This window comes from Cupressus sempervirens, chromosome 9 (assembly GCF_028749045.1).
Source record: "Cupressus sempervirens isolate cs-2001-9-10 chromosome 9, ASM2874904v1, whole genome shotgun sequence".
Classification (NCBI taxonomy): Eukaryota; Viridiplantae; Streptophyta; class Pinopsida; order Cupressales; family Cupressaceae; genus Cupressus; species Cupressus sempervirens.
The window spans coordinates 388,198,307-388,226,237 of record NC_143126.1 but is presented as its reverse complement, the minus strand read 5'-3'; the positions used below and the strand labels follow the sequence as shown (position 1 = coordinate 388,226,237).

General features: G+C 34.0%; 1 protein-coding gene across 2 annotated transcripts in view; it reads left to right on the top strand.

Annotated features, from left to right (window-relative positions):
- Window positions 1-27,931, top strand: part of LOC149538896 (protein DAY-LENGTH-DEPENDENT DELAYED-GREENING 1, chloroplastic-like) — a 205,698-nt gene that overhangs the window by 128,373 nt on the left and 49,394 nt on the right. For both annotated transcript variants that reach the window (XR_016356132.1, XM_089800277.1), the window contains exon 4: window positions 26,770-26,884. Coding sequence is in view for 1 of the 2 variants with exons in the window: in XM_089800277.1 (XP_089656403.1) it covers window positions 26,770-26,884 (115 nt within the window). In the remaining variant the exon portion in view is untranslated. The remainder of the gene's footprint in view (window positions 1-26,769; window positions 26,885-27,931) is intronic.

Sequence of the window (27,931 nt, the reverse complement as noted above, 5' to 3'; positions counted from 1 at the left end):
GAGAATAATTAAATTTTTCCTTTATCCAAGTTGTGATTCATAGGCACACAACATTATCTTGAATTAAGATCTGTTAGTATATTGGATAAAATCTAGAGAATAATTAAATTCTTCCTTTATCTAGGTTGTGATTCATAGACATAGAAATGCCTCCATCACAACATGATCTTAAATTCATTGAAATCTGCCAGTAGTTCTCTATTGGTCAGAACATTATCTCAGAGACTGTCACCTCTTATAATGTCTTTATACAAGTGTTCATTATTTCAGAGATCACCACCTCTTAAATAACAAACACAAATGGTGAAGCCCCATAATAGTCAATATCTTGACAATAATATAAATTATCATAAGAATACAAAACAATTCAATCATACCTGGATCTTTCCTGAGATGATCACTCTTAGAGAGGTTTGATAAGAATACTTACTTTCTAATTTCCAGTACTTAAGGATAAAGTCTAGAGAATAATTAAATTCTCTCTTTATCCAAGTTGTGATTCATAGACATCGAAATGTCTCTTTCATAACAGAATCTTGAATCTATTCAAGATTTGCCAGTAGTTCTCTACTGATTTAAAACACCATAAGATCATTTGCTATCACTGCAAATTTGTGCTGGAGGATTGTTTGCTATTACTGCAAATTGATGTTGCAAGACTGTTTGTTGAGAAATGCTTCCATACCATGATGTTTATAAGATAGGCCCATCAGATGGTTTCTCACTTTAGATTTTCCAGACTCCTACTGGATATCAAATCTTCTGAGCTACTTATTCAAGGTTGCCTTGATGAGATGTCGGACTCCCTTTGAATCCAAAATTCTTTCCTACAAGAACATTCTTCAAAAAAAAATCAAGGCATATACGCTTTTTATAAATACACAAATGAAAGATATTATAGACATAAGGTAAACGAAGAGCTCAAGTACAATAGATACTTATCTTTCCATCATAACCTTGATGAGAGCTTTTGTACTTTATGAGTATACAACTTCTTGACATGGTACACTTAGTTTGAGTTTGTATAACCTAGATCCTGGGGAGTCAACTCGATCTTCTAGGTACTCACTAACATATAACCTTCTTATAGGATGATACTTATGATTCTTTGCTACAAATTATTTATTACTCGGGAATCAATAAAGCATTGTCTACTCCCTTTGAGGCAAGATTCACCATTGCAGATCATTTAGCTTCTCCTTTTGTCAGGAAGGCATACCATGCTAATATCCATGATCTTAGTGTCACAGCATGATGTCACTTTATTCCCTCCTTTCTAAGAGAACCAATACTAATAATCTGAATAGTCATAAGGTTATATAGAATGAATTTTTTCTAAGTCCACAATCATTAACACTCCCTCTTGGACTTGAGGGAAGATCAGAAATGCGTTTAGTAAAATGATCTATGGTCTCATGATGTAATCTTTATCCATGTGCATCTCATTAGTGATTCTCTCCATGAGTTATCTTCATTGATGAACTCCCTCTCAAACAAAATAATGGAGTTTGTCTAAGATGATGGAATCATTTGTTCTTATTCCAAGGTTCCTTATATAGTGGATCAAACTTATTCTAAATGGGAGTTTCCTTTCAGTAGAGCGGCATTCATTTTACTCACTGCAAATTCTCCAAATGTCTCCATGTCCAGGAACTGACAAATTTTTTTACATCTGTTGATGATCATCTCAAATCTGTCTACAGCCAATATTGATAATGGAGATATTATCGTTTTTAAGAAATCTGTATAAAGGCAATCTATAGGTAGGACAAAAGTCAAATCCACTATGCACATTGATACTTCAAATTTTGCCAAATGTTATAACAAGTCAAATAGGTATTCAACTGGTACACATGCATATCGAATAATTTTGCTCTCCCTTTAAAATAATAGCTCGTAATTTAAACAAGGTCTTTTCTTGCATGGAGTTTCCTCGAAGTCTTTCCCAGTGGAAGGAAATCCATGCTTCTGCAATCACTACTAGATTTGACACAACTTTCTCTTTTGCATGCAAAGTTGGTGGTTTAGATGTCACACGTCTCTTTATTTCTCTTTCATAACATTTACTAATACTTCTCAAATACTCTGAAAACTGAGTAATACCACAGTGGGATTCTCAATTCTCCATGGTCGAATCCATATTCAGTCTCCTCTACTATAATATAATATAGAGAGTAAAGATGGTAACCATCCCTCCAATCCACGCTCTTCTGAAATTATAAATAAAATGGTATACATCGGTGAATCATCCCTCTCTAACCTACACACATGTTTGAGTAGGCTTCCTTATTGGCTAGTCATGCTTTACTTAATGTGAACTTTCCCTGGTTTGAACAATTAAGCCGTGGATATTCTGGTGGCTGTAGATACGTGCCCCTATAGTGACCCTTAACCGTTGGTCTTTGCTTGAACGAATGAATAAATTTTTCCATCTTAAATCTCTAACTGAACTGACTATGCATGTCATGGGCTGCCAATTATTTCATGTCCCTCCTAGTTGGTATGAGATAACTAGTTATTTCCCCTATTTGCAATACATTCTTGATAATAAGCCATTATAATACAACAGACCCTTTGAATTCCACGAGCCAAGTCAGGGTAAAGCTCAATGTCAACATAAAGAATGGAAACTGCTTAGCTACTCGATTGCCACGACATACAATTAGATGACAATTAAAAACCAGAATAATGATACCAAGGAGAGAAATTCACACATAAATGAACCACACCTTATTAAAAACATCACCAGCCATGAAATCTGTTGCCTTCGCCTTGATTTTCCATCTTATAGACCACATTGTTCCTACGGTAACATTAATCTTGCTCAGTCTTGTAGCAATATAGTAATCTGTTTTAGATATCATTGGCTAGGTATGCCTCACAGTAATATATTGTAGATATTATTCTTCTTTCTTCAATCGGATGGGATCAATATAGTCTTAGAATATATTAAAGAATAATTTAATGTGTGATAATCCCTCCCTGCTCCTATGCTGTAGTCGTCTGTTGATACCGGCTATGTATGCCATCTATATAGTTGCAGTTGACATTATATACTTTATGTTAATGTTTAGCATTAGAAGAAGCAAAACATGAATCTTCTATGATACCATTATTTGCAATACATCTTAGAGATATAAGCATCTGTATTTTGTCACTGATATCTGCTATACATTATAGAGATATAACATGCCACCACTGTCTGATATGCATCACAGAGACATATGCATACGTACATATGTTCATACGGATGTATGCATACATATACATATGTATATATCTTAAATACTGACAGTAAAATGTGCATGATGTTGACCAACTTATATTGCTTGTGTTCCATATTATTAGCGATAGATTCTATTGCTTGTGTCGGGTTTCATACTCGTGCCTTGGCTTTGATTATGATTATTATTGTCGGGCCCTTGTGTTGTTATCGAGCAACGATATATAAACAAATACTGGACAGTTACCATGTTAACTAAACATGCCTCCAAAGAGGCATGTCCCTATGTGGCTTTTGGGCCACGTAGAGACATGACTCTTCGGAGTCATGCCTGTTTCTATATATATATATATATATGTGCTCATTCGACTGCAGTGAAAGCATCGATAAAAAGGCATTCGAGTACCTGCAGTATAAGATCATCATTATTGAATATTATTGTTATCATCTACTTCATTTGTCTTACAGTGATCCAGTACTTTGATCGTTGCTGAAGAAGGAAGACTATTAAAGACGTTGCTGCAATCACAGTGAAAGATAAGTACTTTCATTCTGCATATTTTGAATCAGAATTTATATACAAGCATTTTGTAATTGTTTGTCTATCAGAGATCCTTTATTTTCAATATGGTATCAGAGCAGTACTGATAATAAAACTCTTACAAAACATTCATTATAAAACTGAGACAAAGCTAAAGGAAGGAAAAGTTTTTCAAACATTAAAATGGTGAATCACGTAAGAATAGAAGATAGGCTAGATGGAGCATCAAACTTCTCATCTTGGAAAACTAGACTATTAATAGTTCTAAGAGAGATGGAATTAGAAAATTACATTGAAACAAATTCACCCATGCCTGAAAATGAATTTGAGAAACCGACATGGAAAAGGCATAATAATAAAGCAATGAAAATAATCATAGATTTAGTTTAGGATCATATACTTGCATCCATAGCCAATCTTAAAACTGCATTTGATATGTTCTCCACCATTCAAAATAAATTTGAAATTAACAATACAAGTAATTGCTAACTCTGAAACAAGATCTACTTGACATGAAGATGAAAAATGGAGAATCCATTACCTCTTACTTCCTAAGAATTATTGAATTAAAAGTTCAACTTGTGACTATGCAGAGTCAGATGGATTATAAAGAACTAAGCATGATTGCTCTTAGAGGTCTTCCTCTCTCATGGGAAACCTTCATACAAGGTTTAAGTTCACGTCTTGAACTTGCAAAATTTGACGTACTAAAGAATGAATGCACTCAAGAGGAGTCTAGACTAGCTTCCAGAGGTCTAATTTCAAATCAAGATAGTGAAATCCAAGCATTGTATTCCAAATCAAATAAGAAAAGAAAGTTCAAGCATAACAAGAAGGACAATAACAAAAATCAGAAATCTCACAAACAACGTGACTGGTCCAAAGTAAGATGCTTTAAATGTGATAAGCTTGGTCATTCCTACTACGTATGTCTAGAAAAACAGAAAATTCAAGTAGCTTTAGTAGAAGTTAAAGAAGAAAATAATGAGAAAATGGTAGAAGAAAATAATGAGAAAATTATGCAGTTATAGTAGCTCTCTCAAGTGAGTTAAGCACTAATCACAACACTTGGATCATAGATAGTGGAGCTTTTTGTCATATCAACGGATTTAAGGATAAGTTTGAAACCTTCTCAAATCATGAATCAGAAGAAGTAACGATTGGAGATAATTCCTCACCCTATTAAAGGAATTGGTACTTGTTCTATTCAACTAAATTCAAAAATCACACTTCAACTCAAGAATGTCTTATATGTGCTAGGAATTAAAATAAATCTTGTCTCCATCTCCGGACTTGCTGATCAAGGGTACATAATTGCATTTCAAGGAGATAGAGTTCTATCTTGGACGAAGAACTCTTCTATTAAGAAAGCCATCTCCATTGGAGTAAGGGATGAAAGTCTTTATAAGCTTTGTAATAATCAAAATCCAAAGTTAAACTTGACCCTTAGTAATGATAAGTCCAATTCCACTGAAATCTAGCATAGAAGACTAGGTCACCTTAACTTTCGAGCATTATCATCTATAGGTAAAATTGTAAAAGGGCTACCAAATCTAAAATCAGATCATTTAAGTATCTGTAAAGGATGTGCTTTAGGTAAAAATACTAAACATTCCTTTCGCAAAAGTGATCATAAATCTAAAAACATTCTTGAATTGATTCATAGAGATCTTTGTGGTCCTATGTTAGTTCCCTCCCTTAATGGATGTCAATTTTATGTAATTTTCATTGATGACTACTCTAGGAGAACATGGATTTATTTTCTAAAACAAAAGGAGTCATTTGAGATCTTATCCAAGTTTAAAGAATTTAAAGCCTTAGTTGAAAATCAATCAGGACAAAAGATCAAAACCCTAAGGTTTGACAATGGGGGTGAATTCACATCTGATATTTTTAAAAACTTTTGTATTTCTGTTGGGATTAAGAGGGAGTGTTCTGTACCTTATAATCCTCAACAGAATGGAATAGTTGAAAGGAAAAATAGATCTATTGTTGAGTCAGCCAGGGCCATGTTACATGATCAAAATCTTCATTACTCTTTTTGGGTTGAAGCATCCAATACGGCTGTCTATATTCAAAATCGTTGTCCTCACTCTATATTAGAAAACACCACTCCAGAAGAAGTATTTACCAATGTTAAACTAGATTTAAGCCATCTAAGAATATTCGGATGTCTTGTCTATATTCACATACCAAAAGAAAAGAGAACCAAATTGGAGCCTTTTGGGAAAAAGGGAATTTTCATTGGTTATAGTGAAACTTCAAAAGGGTATAGGATCTACATTCTTGGACAAAGAACAATTGAGATTAGCAGAGATGTTATATTTGAAGAAGACATTGCCTTCAAAATTTCTAGTAATAGTGATGAATCCATTTCAGAAGAAGATCAAGCTACAGAAATTGAGAGGGGGGATAATTCTGACATCTCTTCCATGTCTAATCATACAGATACAAAAAAATATCAACCATAATAATAAGAAGAGACCTCTTTGGGCCAGAAAAATGTTAGCTGAAAATCAAGTTGAACTAAATGATGTAATTCAGGAAAGCAAAAGGACTAGAAATCAATCCTGTTATGTTGCATTGCTATTTGAACTCATAAAATTTGAACCTACCAGTGTTAAAAAAACACTTTCACATCAATTTTGGAAGGAAGCTATGATTGAGGAATATAACTCTATATTGAAAAATGATGTATGAGGCATTCTACCAAGACCCAAAAACAAATCAGTTGTTTCTTCCAAATGGTTGTTCAAGATTAAACATGTAACAGATGGAAGTATTGAAAAATACAAGGCAAGATTTGTAGCCCAAGGTTTCTCTCAAAAGGAAGGTATTGATTATGAAGAAACTTTTGTCCCTGTTGCCAGGTATACTTCAGTTAGAACTATCCTAGCCATTGCAACATCTAAAGGATGAAAAGTACATCAAATGGATGTGAAAACATCATTTCTCAATGGTAAGATTGAAGAAGAAGTTTATGTTGAACAATTAGAAGGGTTCAATACCTTTGATTGCAAGACTCATGTTTGTAAATTGAAGAAAGCACTTTATGGTCATAGGCTCCCAAAGCCTGGTATGAAAGAATAGATAATCATGTACTAAAATTGGGATATGCCAAAAATGAAGCTGATCCAAATCTATACTTCAAAACTGAAGGTGATGATATAGTTATCTTTGTATTATATGTTGATGATTTGCTAATTATAGGTGATGAACATCTTATAGAGAAATTTAAGCAAGATCTCTTTGCTGAATTTGAAATGAAGGCTCTAGGGTTACTTCACTATTTCTTAGGGTTAGAAATTTGGCAGCTGGACAACTGTATTATACTAATTCATGAAAAATATACAGTTGATATATTAACCAAGTTTGGAATGATGGAATGTAAATCGGCTGCTACGCCTATGGAGATAAACCTACACAAAATAAAAGATGATATGAATGAATCTGAAGATGTGGATCCTACTTATTACAGACAAATTATTGGATCCTTAATGTATCTAGTTAATACCCGTCGTGACATATGTTATGCAACTCATACCTTGAGTCAATTTATGTGTGCACTTAAGAAGATACATTTGCAGGCAGCTAAATACATATTGAGGTATCTGAAGGGTACTATTAGAATGGGAATCAAATATGACAAAGTCAATCTTGAGCTAATTGGATACTCAGATTCTGATTGGGCTGGAAGTTTTATTGAGTGCAAGAGCACTTCAGGATACTGTTTCAGTCTTGGATCCGGTATGATTTCTTGGACTAGTTGGAAACAAACTTCTGTAGCCTTAAGTTCTATCGAAGCCAAGTACATTGCATCTTCCTTGGGTGCCAGAGAAGTAATATGGCTTCGAAAGTTGCTTTTAGATCTCTTCAAAAGACCTTTGAAGCCTGTTGTGATTTATTGTGATAATCAAAGTTGTATCAAGCTTTCTTCTAATCCTGTGTTTCACAATCGCTCTAAACATATTGAAATTCCATTTCATTACATCAGAGATATGGTTAATTGAGGAGTCATTCAATTGGAATATATATGTACAAATGATCAAATGGCTGATATCCTTACCAAACCTCTTGCTAAAGTGAAACTGAAATACTTTAGAGAAAAACTTAGTATGATTATTTCTAATGGAAAATTTTTGAAATAAAAGAGTTGTTTCATTTGTTTCCTCTGGTTACTTAATATTATTTGATATGTAATGAAAGGTGACGATCTTTCATGGACATATTCAGTTATAGAAAAATTATTTACAAGGTTGACGACCTTGTAAATAATAAATCTATTTTTGGGCTTTTCTAGACATTGCTTAAGTGCAAGTAGAGATTATTTTTGGGCTTCTCTAGACATTGCTTAAGTGCAAGTAGAGATTATTTTTGGCTTTCTCTAAACATTGCTAAAATGCAAGTAGAGATTATATGTGTTATCTCTAGACATTGCTTAAGTGCAAGTAGAGACTATGTGTGCTATCTCTAGACATTGCTTAAGTGCAAGTAGAGATCATTTACTGCTCATGTAGTATTGCTTATAAGATGACTCTGACTAATGTTTTACTTCTCCCTAGCTAACAAGTCAGTGTTAATGTTTAGCGTCAGAAGAAGCAAAACATGAATCTTCTATGATGCCATTATTTGCAATACATCTCAGAGATATAAGCATCTGTATTTTGTCATTGATATCTACTATACATTACAGAGATAAAACATGCCACCACTGTCTGATATGCATCACAGAGACATATGCATATGTACATATATTCATACTGATGTATGCATACATATACATATGTATATATCTCTGTCATACATATGAAATATTGACAGTAAAATGTGCATGATGTTGACCAACCTATATTGGTTGTGTTCCATATTATCAGCTACAGATTCTATTGCTTGTGTCGGGTTTCATACTCGTGCCTTGGCTTTGATTATGATTATTATCATTGGGCCCTTCTGTTGTTATTGAGCAATGGTATATAAAAAAATACTAGACAGTGATCATGTTAACTAAACATGCCTACGAAGAGGCATGTCCCTACGTGGCTTTTGGGCCACATAGAGACATGACTCTTCGGAGTCATGTCTGTCTCCATTTATATATATGTGCTCATTCAACTGCAGTGAAAGCATCGATAAAAAGGCATTCGAGTACCTGCAGTATAAGATCCACATTATTGAATATAATTGTTATCATCTATTTCATTTGTCTTACAATGATCCAGTACTTTGATCGTTGCTGAAGAAGGAAGTCTATTAAAGACCTTGCTGCAATCAAAGTGAAAGATAAGTACTTTCATTCTGCATACTTTGAATCAGAATTTATCTACAAGCATTTTGTAATTGTTTGTCTATCAGAGATCTTTTATTCTCAACACTTTATTGATTCTTTTCTATATATCCCATGTTCCTCCATCATTCCCAGCCTTATACATGTGGTTCCTAGTCCTTGAGACACAATGGTGTCACAACATATATTAACAATATTGTCAACGTCACTTAACATATATGTTAATTAAGGGCAACGTTATACCCTTTTTGGTGTCCCAATACAGTCCTTATGTCTCCTTTCGATTTGAATATGAGACAAAAATGTTTTGTCTTCAGTTTGTTTGCATGCTTAAGTAATTTATGACGTGCAGCTTTATATGTATTAGTTTCTCAACCATCTTTACGCATATTGAAGTTGCACCCTTCTCTTTTTTTCTTTTCTTCATACCATAATATTGATTCTATTGACGTTAATATGGCTTTTCAGTGGTTCCGTCAAACTATGGCTGCAGAGATCATTGGTCTTCATTCGGTTTTGAAGTCTCTCCATCAGTGTCTTCTATTTCCAACCAAACTCTCTGTTATAACAGATGGCTTTGGAGTGGTTCGTACAGGAAGGCCTTCTAGTCATTTGTCATTCTCCAGATAAGTGTTGGCTTGCCTAAACACTATTGCTGCTTGTAGAGAATTTTACTTGCCTAGGCTTGGTAATTTCTTTCATTTTAGTAATTATTTATATTGTCTGATTAGAGATGAATCTGTTTCTGAAGTTGCCTTATAAAGATCACCATTTATATCATTCATATGCAATCAATATTACTTCCTTGTAGCGCTACCTTAGTAGATGATGATTCTATCTTTTCCTTATCAAGCTTTTATGTAATGGTTTTAATATAAACCTTACATGTTTTCTTCTTCTTGTAAAACAAGTTGTTTCCTTACATTTACAATTTGGCTCTGATACCATGTTAATATTATGGATCTTCTGCAAATGTTTACACTCCTATAGATGATCCTATTTGGACAGATTGCTAGAAGAGCAGACTTAATAGATTTCGGTGTGTCTTCTAATCTGCAATCTAGCCCTCCCTTATACCTAACTCAAGGGGCATGTTCATTGAATGGATATGTCCCTCTCTAGGTTCGCCTACTTCAAAACATGATTGTTTCCTCAAGATTGGTGCCCATTCCAAGAGTTACTAATGGTTAGTAACTAACTAACCACACTAGTAAATAAGAAGGCTTATAAAAGCAACAAGGAAGATGCCGATCTATCTAGAGGGGACATTATGTTCTAGTGACTAATACTTAAGGGAACTCATGCATCCAAATCAGACTGATCTGAAAATCAAAACACTTGTCTTGTTAAAGTTACAAGGAATTAACAAACTTTATAGTCTTCTTAGTGGAAAAGTGAAGTCAAAATACATGAGAAAACATGCATATGATAGTTTTGACTTTTCAAAAAGTGACTTTAAGTCAAAAACGGGTTTTGGAGATGCAATTACACGTAAAGCTTTTTCATTAATCGTGTTGTGCGAGTGGATGCAGAAATTGAGATGAGTGAAAATGGAAGTGGAAAATGGGATTATTACATGCACATGTGGATGGTGAATGAGATGGAAAACACGTAATTGCATTTGACGAATGAGATGCGAAGTGTTGTGATATGAAAGATGGAAATTGAATGTAGTGATGCTTTCGCATGAAGTGAGAAATGAACAAGTCCTTGGGAAAGAACTTGTTACTTCTCCAAAGTGGAGAAAACTGGAAAGCAAACACACAAAATACAAAAACTTCAAAAGAAAAACGTACCTTTGGCAAATGACTCAAACATGTCAACGAGAAAAACACTTCAACATGCAATTTCTACTTTGGAGTATGGGGAAAACCAAAAATATGAAAATGAACCATTTCATCATTTTTAAAGGAAAAATGCACTTTCCATGGTATCAATTTCAACAAGTGGCAATTATTAAGCAAAAATTTGCACAAAATCAACAAGAAGCACAAATTAAATAGCAAGAAAGAATATGTCCACTTACATGAGTATTAAGTGCCAAAAATGGAGGGAGAAGTTCCAAATTTGAAAATTTGTTCAAAAAACTTGGACTCTTTTAAACTTTGCAAGCAAAATCCGTAGAAGGCAGCTAAATAGGTGTTTTCAAAGGCCAATGGAAAAAATGTGCCTTAGAAAAGCTCAAGAACCCAACGTTTTTGATAAACATGGGACGTTTTAGTAAAAATCGTGATTCTTCAAGGTGAGCAACAAAAATGTTTTGGCTTCCAAAAGCCAAAATGTGAGTCACAATGCAATGTGAACACAAAAGCAAGCCAAATTGATTCCTCCTCTTGCCAAAACTTGATCCAAAATGATGATGAATTTTTGATGATTTTCTCAAAGAGTGCCCTTGAATGGAGTTGGAAATAACTTTTTTTAGCAAGATAAATCCACATTCATTATTTGAAAACCCATGGATTGGCAAAAACGACCCTATTGAAGAAGATTTCAAGAAAAACCATGAAGGAAATCATTCAAAATCTTCAAAAATAGGTTCTTGATAGTTCTTTGCATGTGTTTTTCTCCAAAACGGGTTTTAGAAGAGCAAGAACATGAGATTTAGTGCAAAACACACCTTTTGGTGACCAATTCATGTTTTAAAATCTCTCCACAGTTGAAAATGCACCTTTTAGACTTGAGTGCAAGCATGTTTTAAAAACTCTCCAAGATGCAAAACAAACCTTTTCACATGGTCATTGCATATTTTAAAACATGACTTTAGATTGAAAACTCACCTTTTGGGGGTGAATGCATGTTTTAAGTGAAAACTCACATTTTGGGTGCAATAACATATTTAAGTTATAAAACTCACCTTTTTGATGTCATTGCACATTTCAAGTGAGTTTATATGCAATGGCATCAAAAAGGTCCACTTTTGATGACTTTTACATTCAAAGACACGAAAAAGGTTGACTTTTGATGGATATATGCTTCTAAGTTGAATTTTATATGCAATGGTATGAAAAAGATCCACTTTTGATGGATTTAACATGTAATGACATATAAAAGGTCCACTTTTGATGACTTTAAGTGATTTAATAAGCACATGTCAATTTAAATTCATTAAAATATTACTTAAGTGGGAAATCAATTATATTTACATATGATATTAATAATATAACATGTATATATCATTTAAAAAGTAATATTTACTAGAGCATTTGATTTAAATGCTAAAAATTAAATTGAACTATATAGTTCATATAGTCACTTAAGTGAAAAATCAAAAAGTAAACTCAACTTAAAAATATAATATAAAATTACTTTAGATGAAAATTTAAATGATAAAGTAACTTAAAAACATAACATAAAGTGAATTTAAGTTATATTTTTCAAAAAGTGAATGTCAAATTAGAAATATAACATATTTTTAATTTGTGTTGTTGCATAAAAAAGGTCCACTTTTTGAGCATTAAAACGGTCATATCTTTTGACTCAACTCTGATAAAGCCATGGCTTGAGCAAGACCAAAGGACTAAAAATCAACAAATGCACACTCAAAAACAAAGAAACAAACGATGAAGGCCTCAAAAATCAAGCATAGGCTCGACAGAAAGGAAAACGAAGAAGACTTGATGAAAGCTTTCAGTAAAAGAATTTGATATGCGAATTAGAGTTGATTGATCGATCAACATTTAGCAAATTGAATATCAAATTCAATTTAGAGAGATGCGAAACTAGTTTGAAAAAGTTTCGTACTATTATCAGTATTTTGTGGTGACAAAATGTAGGACAACAAAACCTAGGACAAGCTCTTCCCTAGCAAGATGAGAGAGATAATGTACATTTAAGTACCCATACTGCTGATGCCAAAGTGAGCTGACAGAAGACTGCTAAGCAGCCATAGCTAGGTCCTAAGAATCACTAGAAATAGCAAGTCTGGAAAGACCATGATCCTCAAGGCCAACTGCAACAACAGACTGAGTATCCCTATCGATGATGGTGCACTGATGTGTACCTAAGGTGATATCCAACTGTGGAGAGTGTCGTACCATTTGACTAACTGAGGGTACATTGAGTTCCATTCCTGGAACATAGTAGACATTGAGGAAAATGAGATTCCTCCTAACAGACTGAATTTGATTGTTTCCTTTGTTGACAACAGTGTACTCTTCCCCTCCACCAAAAATAACTGAATTTGAAAAACGCTGGTAGTTAGTAAACTAGTCTCTGCAGTGGGTGAAATAAGAAAAGGCACTTGAATCAATGTACCAGGTGATGGAGCCTTAATTTTTGCAAATTAAAGCCTTCGTGAGGATTTTGAAGAGTATCATTATACATTGGTTGCTTTAGCATAAGATGATATGTGAGGCGATAATCTTTTGTTGGATGTTTCAAAGCCTAATTGGCCAAAGCATGTACGTTTTCCAACTAAGATTCTTGAGATTAATTTGGTCACTTCTCTAATGATGTTGAAGCAGTCTTAGCAAAAGAAAATTTCAGTCACTTTAACAGCTCTTGTATACCATTGTTGGTTTATACACTACAATACTAGAGTTGCCTGATATCACACATATCATGAAGAGTTTCCAAACCATTATCCAGGATGCAAAAAGAATGTTTTCAGAATAGAGGAATATATTTAGATTGATACATATTAGTAGTGAGCTGTAAATGAGATGTAAAAGGATGATGTAATCACAAAAATCCAATACTTGAAGGACTTGCTAAGGAAGTATACAATGTGGTGATTGGAGAACTAATGGAAGATTATTTTTTCAAGTTGGAACCTGAAATTTCTAGAAATACATATTGCTTCCGAGCATCTATTTTGCAACATATAATATGATGGAGTGTTCAAATTCTTATCAGGCCATACTAAAAGGAATTTTTTCCTGACTTCAACAGTGGATTGGATTTTTTTTATGAATGAAACCATATAAAGATTATCGGGTTTATGGAAGGCAAATTAATTGAAACAACTCCAGTATCACTACCGTTAACATCAAAATCCAAAATCATGTCTCCCTTGTTGCATGAAGTTTCCAGATATATTTAAATTATCAGAGCATTCATTTCAGGATTACAAAGGCATCATTTAGGAAGCTCTTCCGGAGAAAACAGCACATGCAGTGTGCGACAATATAATTAAAGGGATACATATATAACATCAGGAGAATGCACGCTACAGACTAAGTAATGGATCATTGGAATGGTGGAGTTCTTAGTTTCCACATCTTATAGAGCCGTCTGAGCATGAATGATATATTTATGACTTAAAGCATTCTCTGATAAATTTATTTCTAATTGATTCTTTGTTATCGATGTAGGCATATGGTGAAATAGGACTTCGACAAGACAAAAAATGAATTGAGACTTCAAAAATTTATATTCGATGATGATCTTAGCATTCAACAAACTCGTGGAAGAAGAATCTATGTGGACACAAAACGATGAAAAGTCACCATATAAGAAAAAAGATTTGAACACCATGAGAGGAATAGAAATGATTGCATGCGTCTAGAATTTGTTGTGCGGACTTGTCCGTCTAGAGCATACATTTTATGAATAATAGACAAATTATAGGCATAATGCTTTTTCGAAGATAAAAAGAAAGGGAGATCACTCATTAGATAATATTTGTTATGGTATTCGGCTTGGATAATTAGCCGATTAGTTTTTCATTCTGAAATGACATGACTTTTGGGATGTAACCTTACATCTCTTCTTTACTTATAAATATTAGATTCAAATTGAGAGATAGGGACAATATATATTCATATACGATTTCCCAAAAAAATTACATACTCAAGCTATTATTGCATATTTGATATATTATGTTCTATTAGTGAAGATTGGATGCTTGAGCGAAGCACGTGGATTTGAATTACTGGAAAAAACTTTATGCAATTTTAGGATAAATTTGTAGTGGATGGATCATTCGTAAGGAGTGTCTTTATTGCAATTTTATTTTTGGCATAATTAGTTAGCATAATTATTTATTTTAGGTTTCAGAGCTGAAATATTGTGTCCTTAATAATTATTTTTAATTTCTATAAATAATTTATATGATAGATAAGTGGATAGGGTCAATAATAGCATTTTAAACTTGATTATTGTAGATATTGTGAAATATTTAATTATTTTTGAATTTGTGTTTGGTTCATCTCCTAACCATTGGAGTTAAAGTGCATTCTAGACTAGTTAATATTGCGTCTATATATTTGAATCTGTCGCATCTTGATTACTAAATTGTTTATGGTTAAAGTGAATAAAACTTTATAAAGTTGTACGTAATAACTTAGAATATTGACTCTGTTTGCCCTTTAAATTCTGGTACTGGTCTTTATATTATTCATGATTCATAGTGCATACGCTAGCAATTGTTTCACATTTTTTCTTTGAAGAATTAGTATATTCATCTATTTCATTAATCTATAAGTATTCTTATTTTAAAACATTCATATATTCATTTATTATTCTTAATTCATTAGTTGCAAGTCAAAAGTTATCTATAATCCTTGCCACTTGGGAAACTTTCGTTGCATTCGTATTCTAACCAATCTGCTATAAGTATTTTGGACTCAAGTGATTTGTTTAGGATTAGGTACACTTGCCTTGGCCTTGCAAAGCCAGAAGTGTAGGGGATTTGGATTGTATTGATCAATCCTGTCACATTGGCCATAACTGGTTGGATATCCTAACATCGAGTTGGCAAGACTCATAGAATTCCAATCTATGGTTTTGGGAACCAACACCAGGTAGACAACTTCACATGATTTGCAAGTCTTTTAGCCATGAAGGCATAAAAGCCATATTTTGTCTACTCAGTATGCTTTGTATTGTTTGCTTTGGGCAACTAAGGGTTTCTAAAATTCAGGCTTTATGTGACCATACTTCCAACCATTGATTTTTTGATTTCCATTGAGTGGAATATTAGTCAAAGATGCCATTGCACATTTTTTAGTGAATAAGCATGAAATCTGTGAAGGCACGTATGCCGAGGCAAAATTTAATAAGACCTTGGAAAAAATGAAGAGGTATCCAAAAGAGAGCTCAAAAGCCCCACAAAGGATATGTTGTTTGATCTAGATCCTCTGGCTCAAAAATCAAGACATGAAAATTGAGAAAAAATAGACAACCTAGTTGAGCTCTTGAAAAACCTATAAAGAATCTATAATTTTTTTGATTCAGTAAAAAAAATATTAGGGTTTTGAAAAAAATAGTGTGGACTGAACAAGCTTAAAAAATGATAGATTTTGCAAGAAAATATTGTACTTCTTGGGTGTAGATTAACAATAGAGGTTGTTAAAAATCCCTACACGCTTGTAATAGAGCAAAAACAGACTATGAAGAGGGTCAAATAATAGAAAATACAACCATGTTTTGAAAAATGGGTCTAGTATACAAGCACCCAAAAAATTATAGATCGTCGGAAAGCAATGATGAGAACGATGCCCAGAAAAAAAACCTATTAGGGTTTTCCAAATCACAGCTCCGAAAAGGATTCATAGGAAAAACATAATTCATTTTTCAAAAGAAAGGAAAAAATTCATTTAAAAGTTTTTAAAAATACAAAAGATTTTTTTTAGTATTTGCTTTGATACCATATTATAAACTAATTGGTAAAATACTTGCTTGTTATTGACAATGATCAATAGATCAATATATACAAATGAATAAATGATTTTTCCTTAGGAAATGATCGTAAAGCATCAAAACTTTCTATTCTAGCTAACAACTAACTAAATATTAGAAACATTCTAATCTTTACAATAGATTACAAATAGATAACCATTAAATAATAATAGACACTAATAGTAACTGTCTATTAGCGTAATAGTAATGACACCCAAGTGTTGTCTTCTCAATATTCTCAACTCTTACCTTGATCAGATGATAACCTGACCTTAAATCTTAGTGAAGTAGTAGGTTCTATGCAACTCATCTATCAATCCATCTATCTTTGGTATGGGTACCTGTTCATAATCGTCTTTTTTGTTAGTGATCAACACTCCTATAGTTGCTTCAATCATGGAAATAATAAAAAGGCATTTAAAAAGGGAAAACAGATGAAGGTTACACCATAGGACTTTATGGGTGATAGAAGGGATGAAGTGCTTAGCATGTTTGAGGAATAAACACTCTTAGTCAATATGTTAAGAAAGATTTTTACCTATTTGGAAGAAGAGTTGGTTTGCATGGTAATGGACAAATAGTGTTTGGTGGTAGGAGGGTGAAAACTGAAGAAGTGGACATCATTAATTCTGATTTTGATGACAATATTCATAATGTTAAGCCTACTCACGAGATTCTAGGTGTGAAAGATGGTTGTATGGAGTTCCCGAGTGTAGACATTCAAGATTTGGGTATTAGAAATCAGTTATTGATGCAGCTGTAGGTCACAACAAATCTGATTTTATAAACCAGACTCGGGAAAATTAATTAGAAAACCTAGTGGTTGGTAATAGGTCCTAGATTGGGTTTTGGATAGACATGGAGCTACCTTGAAAGAAGTATGTGAAGATATTGTCATATCAACAACTTATGCCTTTGTAGTTGAGCCATTTGTTGAGGTTCACTTTGTGAACAACCCTTTGTTAAGATGGATACATCATTTTTATATGACAATTGGCTGTTTGAGGTTGATGCTGATCACTCACTTGAGTTGAGCTTGGTAGAGTTTTGACTACATTGGGAGTACTCATCACCATAGTTCAAAATATCGTTATCGACAACTTATTGCCAAGGCAAAAGAAAGATATCGGGAAATATCGGAGATAAGTCAAAAATTTCTCGAGAAAATATCAAGAGCTTAAAATCAATTTTTTCTAGACAAAAATCTATTTTTCCATTCCTGATGGAACCTTGTTTCTCCCCTTTGCATTTTCTCTCCTATCCAAATCTATTTTTCCAATCGAAAAAATATTTTTCTAGGCCATCCGTGCCTATTGCATGCTTGCGAGCAATAAGTTTTCTATTTATAGCGATAAAATAGAGAAATACCATTGATATTTTGCTGAATTGTCTATGATATTTTGAAACTTCTCTACAATAACTTATCCAAGGTAAGTTGACATTACTCCCCGTAAGCCAAAAAGTATTGCGATAAGTTGACTTATTGCAGATATGACAGATATTTTGAACTATGCTAATCACTTCTTTTTTGAAACATACACAAAGGATGATGCATTGATGTGGATTGGCTCTAAGATTGTACCATCCTTTCTGGGATGGGTATTTGTCATTTGCAGTAGATGGGGTTAGTGGTTTGATGCAGCAAGAATTTGAATGTACCCCAAAACGAGGTGATCCAGAAACCTAAAAACAAACACATAGTGGAAAATGAACAAGAGGAACGAGATTTAGATCTAGAGAGAAAAAATTCCATATATTTGAATCAAGAAGTTTACATCCAACATGCCCAGCTATACGGCCTTCTGAGTTACGACCATTACACAGAAGAATACATCTTCAAAAGAATAATAGATCTCCAGACTCAAATGTGAACTTCTACCTTCAAGCTGCTCCACGCTAAGACTCCTAATACATCTCCATCATCCAATAATAATAATGTCTAAGGCTCTACCCAAGACCCCCTTAAATACATGCTCGGCCACAAGTTGGCCTATTACAAATTACCAACTAAATAAACCCTTACATTAAATGCATAACCAAGCCATGAGTCAGCTCACAACAAATATTAAATGCAAATACGAAATTAAAGACATGCAAGGTCGGCCCATACTGGAACCAAACATAGACAACTTGGTGAAAGGACTAAGGCAAATACTAGCACTCGGTAATGCTTGACATAAACTGGAATTTGGCACCAACAAGAACTCGGCATCAACCAGGAGCTCGACACCAATAGGGAACTTGGCTTCATCTGTAACTTCGTCAATATTGCATGCTCAGCTAACACATGAACTCGGTCAAGTCTTCCACTCGGCCACCACAACCACTTGGTAGTTACTATAACTCGATAAGTATGAAAGTTACTAAGCAACCATCGACTAAAAAGAGTATGAAAGTTAAGAGACCAAGGATGCCCCTGCATCAGACTACTGGGATAAATAGAAAAGACCTCAAATGCTCCTGCATCAGACTCCCCAGGTAAATAGAAAAATGTGTCCCACATTTTGATTCCAAAAGAAAACTCCGCTCTAATCTTCATCTTCACCAAAGGTTTCCACTCCATCAAGGATAAAAGATCAAATCTAAAAATCAACCATTTGTGGTTTGTCCATCCCAAAATCAGAATCTCATCCAACCAATCAACATACTCACTCATAGGAATTAACTAAAAATTACAATGCTCCACAAGTAATCTTTGCAACTTATCATCACAAACAGCCATAATAACATCCTTCTATATGAAAACCGGATCAGCAACAATATCCAAATCACAAACCCAACTAGCAACATCTGAACTTAGATCCATAATAACAACAACATATAAATCCATAACACGGAAATCCTCTACCAAATCCATATCAGGAACACGCAACAATAACCCTATGTCATCCATACTCATAACAGTATATATATTCATTCTTCCAGCAACATATAGATCAGCAACATCATCATAATCCACATCAGTAGCAACATTCATATCCTTTAGCATCTCAGCAACAGATAAGTTCAGATCTATATCAGAAACAACAACATCATGTAAATCCACCTCAATAACATCTTTGAAACCCTCAACCACATCAGCAACAAGTAAATCCATCTTCTTATCACGAGCAACATCCAAATCAGTAACATCCATAACAGAAGGAACATGCAACTCCAGATCAACATATAAATCTTCAATCACATCTATATCAACATTAACATCATCCTGAATAATAGAAACTTCCAATTCCTTACCAACATAAGTGAAACTCTCCACCTCAGCAATCTCATTACACACAACAAGATGCCCTGCAGTTTCCATTGCCCATGAAAACCAAAAGATACTTCAACCATTTCAGCAAAATCATCATGCATTTCCATGATCCGTCTTCTTCTCTTCATAATCTCTTTAACCGGCCAAACAACCTTCTTTCTAATCCTCAGATACCAACTTAAATCGGACTCTTCCAAATCATCAATCCTTTCATGAATTTCATCCCAAAAAGAATCATACTCATTTCTTTCAACATCATCAAGATGTCTTCCACGGTCTTGCGTTAACTCAATTTGTTCTTGTTTTAAAGATGTAATTGTTCTTTGTAATGTTCGTAACTCGGAAGGCAATACAAATGGGCATGTTGGATGTAAACTTCTTGATTCAAATATATGGAATTTTGTCTCTCTAGATCTAAATCTCATTCCTTTTGTTCATTTTCCACTGTGTGTTTCTTTGCTGGTTTCTGGATCACCTCGTTTTGGGGTACATTCGGATTCTCACTGCATCATGGTTGCATGCTGGATTGTGTGTAGAGTTAGCATATTGATGGGATCCTAGCCAAGGATAGAGATAGTGACTTTGTTATAGATGCATTTGGTTGTTCTTATCTCTACAATATGGATGGATGTAAGTTCATTGTGCTTTGGGACCCAAGTGATGATAGGGTTAGCACTGCAACTCGGGTGAGTCTCATGGATTAGCTTCATCACTCTGCACACGGTAAAGTTGAGTTCATAGTGGAGCAACAAAAGTCTAAGGATATTTTTCTTGGAAGATTTCTATTGAAGAGCTTACTGAGGCGTTTTTAGGAGTTTACTCAGTGAGGAGTGCCTACAATTTTTCGTTTGACCCTCTTGTGTATGAACCTTTTGAGATGTACAATTCAGTTGCGCACATGTTGGACAGTTATACGATACCCCACTTTGCGTAGTTTTGGGAAGCAAGCTTTGCCAGTCTTTCTAGTTGTTTCTGTTTGAGATGTTCATTCTTGCATCATCTATAGTCGAATTCATTTTAGTTTGGCAGGTTCTGTTAGTTGTACTAGTTATGTTACATGAGTTACCTTGTGGCCACAGGAACATTACACAATTCTACTATTGGGATCTGGGAGGACTAGTGTGTTACTTGTTTTTTATGATTGCTTGGAGACAAGCAAGTGCAAGAAGAGCGGATTGTAATGTCCTCATTTTAGCTCACTTTGGGTTGTAATGAGAATTAGTCTATTAGTGAGCCTTGAAGGCTGTTAGAGAGATAGAGGGTCTTAGTTGGAAGAACAAGAGGCCAACTCCCACTCTAGAGGTCATGGATGTTTGGGATTGCTCTTTGTTTGGATCAGTTTGGAAAACTTACTATTTAGTATTTATTGTAAGTTTCTTTTTTAGGAAAGTGAAGGTTTCTATCTTTAGTAGGGCATCTGAACAAGTTGGTGGCAATGTGGAGTATTTGTATTGTTGACAAAGCTTTATTCACAGAATTGCTATTTATAGTAAGTCAATTGTGCATATGTTGCTATTTTTGGTAGTTTACTTGTACTTGGTATTAGCATAGCTCATCAATTCATTCAATGGAACAAGTTTATTGGCTCAAGTTCAATATATAAATTATTAAATTTTTTTTTGTTATAAATAATTATCAAAGGCTATTATAAAGTTTATAATTAATGGGGCCATTGACTTTATAAGTGCATTAAATGAATGTCATAATGTAGGGGCCTATTTTTTTGTTCTCCTAAGTCAACAAAAGCAAATATATTAATGTTTGTAAAGGCAGCTCGAAAGCTAGTGGATTTGGCATCAACTATTACTGTATTAAAATGATATTATATAGCTTTTGTGGGGGGATCATCATTAAATGTTATTAAATGCTCAGCTTATTTATGGCACCCAAGACTTAGGAATTTTCTAAGTGAAAGCATGACAACAATAGAAAATGTTAAAATCATTAAAGTGTCCAGAAGGAGAAACTTTTTGATTTGATCACTTTGTTGGAAATATATAAACTTTGTGAGAGGAATTGAACATCATTATGGATTGATGAATTTGCTTGTTTTCTTTGAGAAATCTCTGGTTTTTGCCATGGGTTTCATCGTTTTCTTGGAGGGTTGGAAATTCTTTACAGTTTTAGCACTTTGAGTTCGTGAGAGTCCCAATGATATAGTATACTTGGGAGATGGCTTCATCCTGGAGCCATTACTGTACTTTAAATCATCGAATTTGTTGAAAGATTGTTTAGGATTTGAGAGGATTAGCAGCACATAATAATAATGAAAAATGCTAAGCAACATGTGATGTGGTTCAAGCAGTGGAAATTAGCATAAATATTAGCAGCCATTCCAAATTCTTGCTAGCTGCAGTGTATTTTGTTCCCACATGAGGCTTTTGAGGGTGGCATTTGGACTCAACCTTCTTCATCCAGCATTGAATGTATGCTGATATTAATGCCTTGTATCAAGATATTTTGATGTATGCTGGAAACTTGGATAGCTGCATTTATTACCGGTTCCCCTATCTTGTGCTAAGTAGTTGAAGTGTCAATATTTGTAAACAGCTTTCATTGTAAGTTGTTCTGAAATGGAAAAAGGGAGCATAGTTTATAGTTCATTTGGAATTTCAGAATTCAGTTTCATTTATTGTTCATTATTATCAAAAACATAAATAGCAAATATTCAGAAAAGATTTATCATTGCAAAAACCCAAAGAAATCACCATGGTGTTTGGAGGTCAAGCCAGCAGGGCTCATCACACTAGTCTCCTGGGTCTGATATAGTTGCCTCTCACAATGATGTGGCTGCCTATATGGTGGACCCATTTCTAACTTCATAATCCTATACAATTCTTTCTTTTTCTTTGCTTCTTGTTCTTTTGGTTCTTGAATCAAGCATAATTTCCTCTTGATTATTTACCTCGTTTTCTCTTGGTCATGTTAATTTATTCTGTACATTCTTCATTAGTATCATGAATTTGTTTTGGTCCATGTGTAATAACCTGCAATGTTAATTTTTCTTCATATATCAAAGGCTCAATTTTTTATTTATTAAATGTCATATACATTTCTTTTTAAGGATATCCAAGAATAATATCTAATCCATCATTATCCAAAACATTAAAAAAATAAAATTCTTATTGAATGCGAAACATGCTTGGCAAGTTTCAAATTTTCAAAATTTTGGATATGCTTAGTCTCAATATTAACTTTCCTAGATTTGTTCTGTGTGAACCTATGGTTGTTTGGCTTGGTGTTTGCTGATAAGTCAATACCAGCTGCTTGGGTTTATAGATATAATGATCTTTGTAATGTTCCCGTTATAAAATAAATCATTAATCAAACTATTGTTAATGGGCCAATTGATTTAATATATCTCGGACCCATTTTTGTTATGTTTCCGTAGTTTGTGTCACCGTCGGCTATCTTTGTACACCCTCGGAAAGTTTTCTCTGACGAGTATTTAAGCACTGCTTGTAGGTAGTCATTAGGTATACAATTTGGATTATTTTCACTTAACTGTGAATTCCTGTTGGAGTTCTCTGTTGTTCGCCATTTCAGAAGTGAAAAACCTTCCCTATTTGGTTTACCCGAATTCGGTGGGATTTAACACTCACCCTATTCTGTCATGTGTAGCACTTCGCTCGGCTCTGGTAAATCGAAGCATCATCTTTTGGCAAATACTAATCGAAGGATACTTGTGTTCTAATTTCCATTATTATTTGATTCTATCTGATAAATTTGAATCTATAAGTTTAGATTGGATTATTGAGTTTCTTTCTTCCATCCGCACACCCTTCATCTTTCCGCACTTTAGGGAAATAGTCAAACAAAACAATACATCACTGGACGGCATCCTTGTGTTCCATACGACCTTCCTTTGTTGCATAATATAATTGACTGTACGACCCTCCTGTTGCATGGTCTCTTGATAGTACGGCCTCCTTGTTGCATAACCCTTCATCCACACCGTACTTCTTGTCCACCACCCCACCATACACTAAGTTGCTTGAGCGTACGACCACCGTACAACTTGAAAGTTGGACCACTGTACGGCCACCATAGTCTCCTCACCATATGGCTACTTTGACCTCCAATCCACTGTATGGCTTTCATCCACTCACCCTATCTGTCACCGTATTGTCACTAAGCAACCATACGGCTCACAGTTCAGCTGCACGTGCAGTCATACTGTATACCGTACAATCCTATTGACTTGAGGTAGATGGAGGTCCGGAACATCACAATCTTTTTCTTTCAAATGCATCAATTAAATTGAAATATGGATTCTTTCTTCGCTAGAGCTAAAATACATGTAGTTTGTAGGTACACACAATTCAATTTTGGTATTCCCTATATTAATTGTTTTTGGCATCATTTAACTCTTGACCTCATGTCATCTTGTTAATTACGATCTCTCCTTGTCGATGTGCAAAATTTCATCCATTCTTGGTTTAGTATTTTGGCTCATAAAGTATTCTAAGAAAACAATGAGAACAATTGAGAGTTTGATGCTCACAGCTGTGGTTAAAACATAGTCAGTCAGAATTTACATATAAAACTTCCTATTAAAAGGTTGTTTAGTGTGCATTCTTGTAAGTTTTGTTTAGTCATAGTTTAGGCTTAGTTAGGTTTTAAGGAGCTTTCCTTAAAACTTGAAAAATGGTTTACCAAATGTGATGTTTTTATTTGTGGTGTCTTGAAAGAGACGAATAACAATACTAACACATTCCAGTTGTTAGTATGTATAAGTACAAAGAAAGGTGGTGATATGTTTTTATATAGATATTAGAGATATTTGAACATTTTCACCTGCATGAGTTGACTTTAATATTCTGGAGTGCTTTAATAAAACATGCAATTTCTATGTTCAACTTCCAACGGTCATTATTAAAAATTAAAATGTTCAATGGTATGGATGTTTTAGTAAAGTTATTTCATTTTCAAAATTCTGTTTAATTATCCAAGGAAAGAGACTCAGTATGATGATGAAGGCGCACTCTGACACTTTCTATTTTACTCTATGTGGTATGACAAGATAGAGGTTGTCAGTTATTTGGAATCATCTGAATTAAATTATTTAGCAAATACATGGAGAGTTGGAGTAATATTAGTGATATTGTTTGATCTTTCTAAAAGTAGCTGGTATATTAGAGATTGGTTATCAACTTTTATTAGTCTATTTGTATGTATAAAAGAGGCAATGTTTCAGCCATGAGAGAGGGAGAGAAATCACATACAGAAAGAAATATTCATGCGCTCTTCTCTTTTATTCTGTGGAATATATATGTGCTGCAAGTTTCTGATTTTGATTCTCATCATTTTGGTATCAGTAAGATAGTTGCAAGTTTGTCGTTTTGATTTTCATCATAATTTGGATCTTTTCACTAGTATGATTATGCATATTGGATCTTTTCACTTGAATGATTGAACACATTCTATAACATTCAAAAGATTTGTAAGAAAACATCCATGACATTCAACATTTAATAATGACCATATGAAATCAAGTATTAAAATTGAGAATTGCAAATGAATATCTGATTCTTATAACAGATAATTATAATAATAGAATGGATGATTAGTACACAATCTATCATAACTAGTCTCTCATATGACAGTAATAATCAAAACTGAGAAAATCACTTTCTTATGTTTCTAAGTTATGTGATTGAAAGTCTATGTTGTTCAGCTATTTTTTTCACCGGACTGACATCATTGTGGGACATATTAAAAAGAAAGAAAACTCTAGAGATTACCCTAGTTGAAGACATTGAGGTTCAAAAACCTTTGGATGTCTGGAAAAATTTCAAGAAAAATGAAGAAGGAAGGAAATAACATTTTAACCATGTTAACAGAAGGGAACGTGCATCTGCAGGGACACTGTAGCATATACAACATCAACCTGCTATAAAATTACATGTCTGAAAAATGGATGTTTTTATATGTAATATTCTACAGTGCCTATCTGGGTGCTTCTCCCTAAAGTATAATAAAGATTGGTCTTAAGTCTTTTTTTATCTTTATTCTGTAGAATAATTTGTTTCCATAGTATCAGAATGCAATAACCTTCGATTCACTGGATTGTTTTGTCTTCAGTATACAGATACCATAGCCTATCTGAAATGCTTTCTTTCTAGATTAATGAAAAATGATGAGAAGTGTTTGGGTTTCTGCGTGTATGTTGATGCAGCGACTGTTGTTGAATTCATTTTGTTATTGTTTCCATGTGTTTTGCCAGAATTTTTTTGGGGAGTATTTCTCGATATGGCCTTTTTTATGTTTCCCATACTGTGGTGTTTCTATTTTAACAGAATCACAATCAGCACGTTCACCTTAGATTCATTGGATTATTTTTTCTTGATAGTGCAAATATAATGATTTATCTGAACTTTAAGCATAATAGCAAGAGAAATTTTGCAAGTATTCTCGCATGTTGATTCTTCTATACTAAATCCACCTGCTGTGCATTCGGAGATACATGCTTTGACCAGAAAAATTCATAAATTATATGGAGTTTGTAAGATTCTTTTAATTATTACCTATCTTTGTTTCTAGCTCATTTTCATGTTTTATTTTCCCTTTTTACTCTCTGTTTACCAACCTTTTCCCATTTTAAACCTGGGTAATAAATTTCATTTACATTTTTTTGCCACAAAAGAGTCAATGTTATGTAAACCACATGCCATTATGATTTGGAATATATGAGACTCTAAATTGATAAGATATTGTGGAAAGTGTTTCAGACTTCAGTTGCCTTTCATATGCCAATAAATCAAATTCTTTTTGAGTCTTGACTCATTTTGTTTGAATTTCTTACTAGCTTGTCGGAAATATTTCTAATTTTTTTTTTAATTCAGGAGAGAATTGCGAGAAGATCTGCGTCTGGAGAACAGAAAGTCATTTGCCAATATTTGGTCAGACATGGTTGCTGCCATCACTGCATTCTTCATTTTAGTTTTCAATCAAAGTAAAGTAAGATTCCTTTCTATGCTTCATAACAAAATGACATAAAGCAGTTATATTCATTTCTTAATTTAGAAAGAAAAACTAACAATTGAGTTCAATGTATGAGAAATGTAAACAATAGTTAAGAAACAATCCTTTTCCTAGTTACAAGAATTGAAACTAATATAACTTCCATAACTACTTCTACCATAATCATTTGATACTGTGACGAGCATAACCAAATAAATATACACTTCAAGGGATAACATGAAAATAAGATGAGGGAACATACTCAAGTTAAGAAACATACAAGTATCAATATCTGATAATGTGTTGTGCAAGCTTCGACATCTGGTGAAGAGAAGCACTGGCATAGGCTTAAGCTCCCAATTGCGGAACTTAGCTTATTCCCACACAATCTCTTACGAGAAAGGTCCTCCTTACCTTGGGGTTAGGCTTGGGGCACCATGGTCTTGCCATCTGAGCATCCCGGTGGAGTGTCGGCTAAGCAGCTAACAGGGCAGTGGATATCCTCCATCAAACTCCCCTCTATCAGCTAGCACCCAAACCTCTGGTGATCAAATGCAGCAAGGACGCCTCTAACCTACCTTGGCTAAGGATTTAGATGGGCAATGTATAGGCCCGATCACCCACTGCTCGACTTGACAACCGGAACATATATTCATTTGGACAATCATGAGCTGACCCAACTTAATACAGTTATTAAATTATTTATTTGTTCTCATTCTAACATTTTTAGTTACTCTTACATGGGTACTTCTCACCCATTCGTACTTGACCTTCCTGGTCTAGGGTGTATCCTGGGAGTTTTCAATGTATACAAGTAATCAGAATTCCTTACTCGAGTTTGGTTCTTATCTCAAGGGTATATAGATTATACCACTATATAAGTCATACCTCATGAGTAATATTAGGACAAGCTTTATAGATGTTGTACATGGTACACATTTGGCTGTAATTACTAAGCAAAAAGTATAAGTGAAAGAATGACAGCTGATCGGGACTGTACGTTCTGAAAGACATCCATCACCCGGTATATACAAAATAGAATAT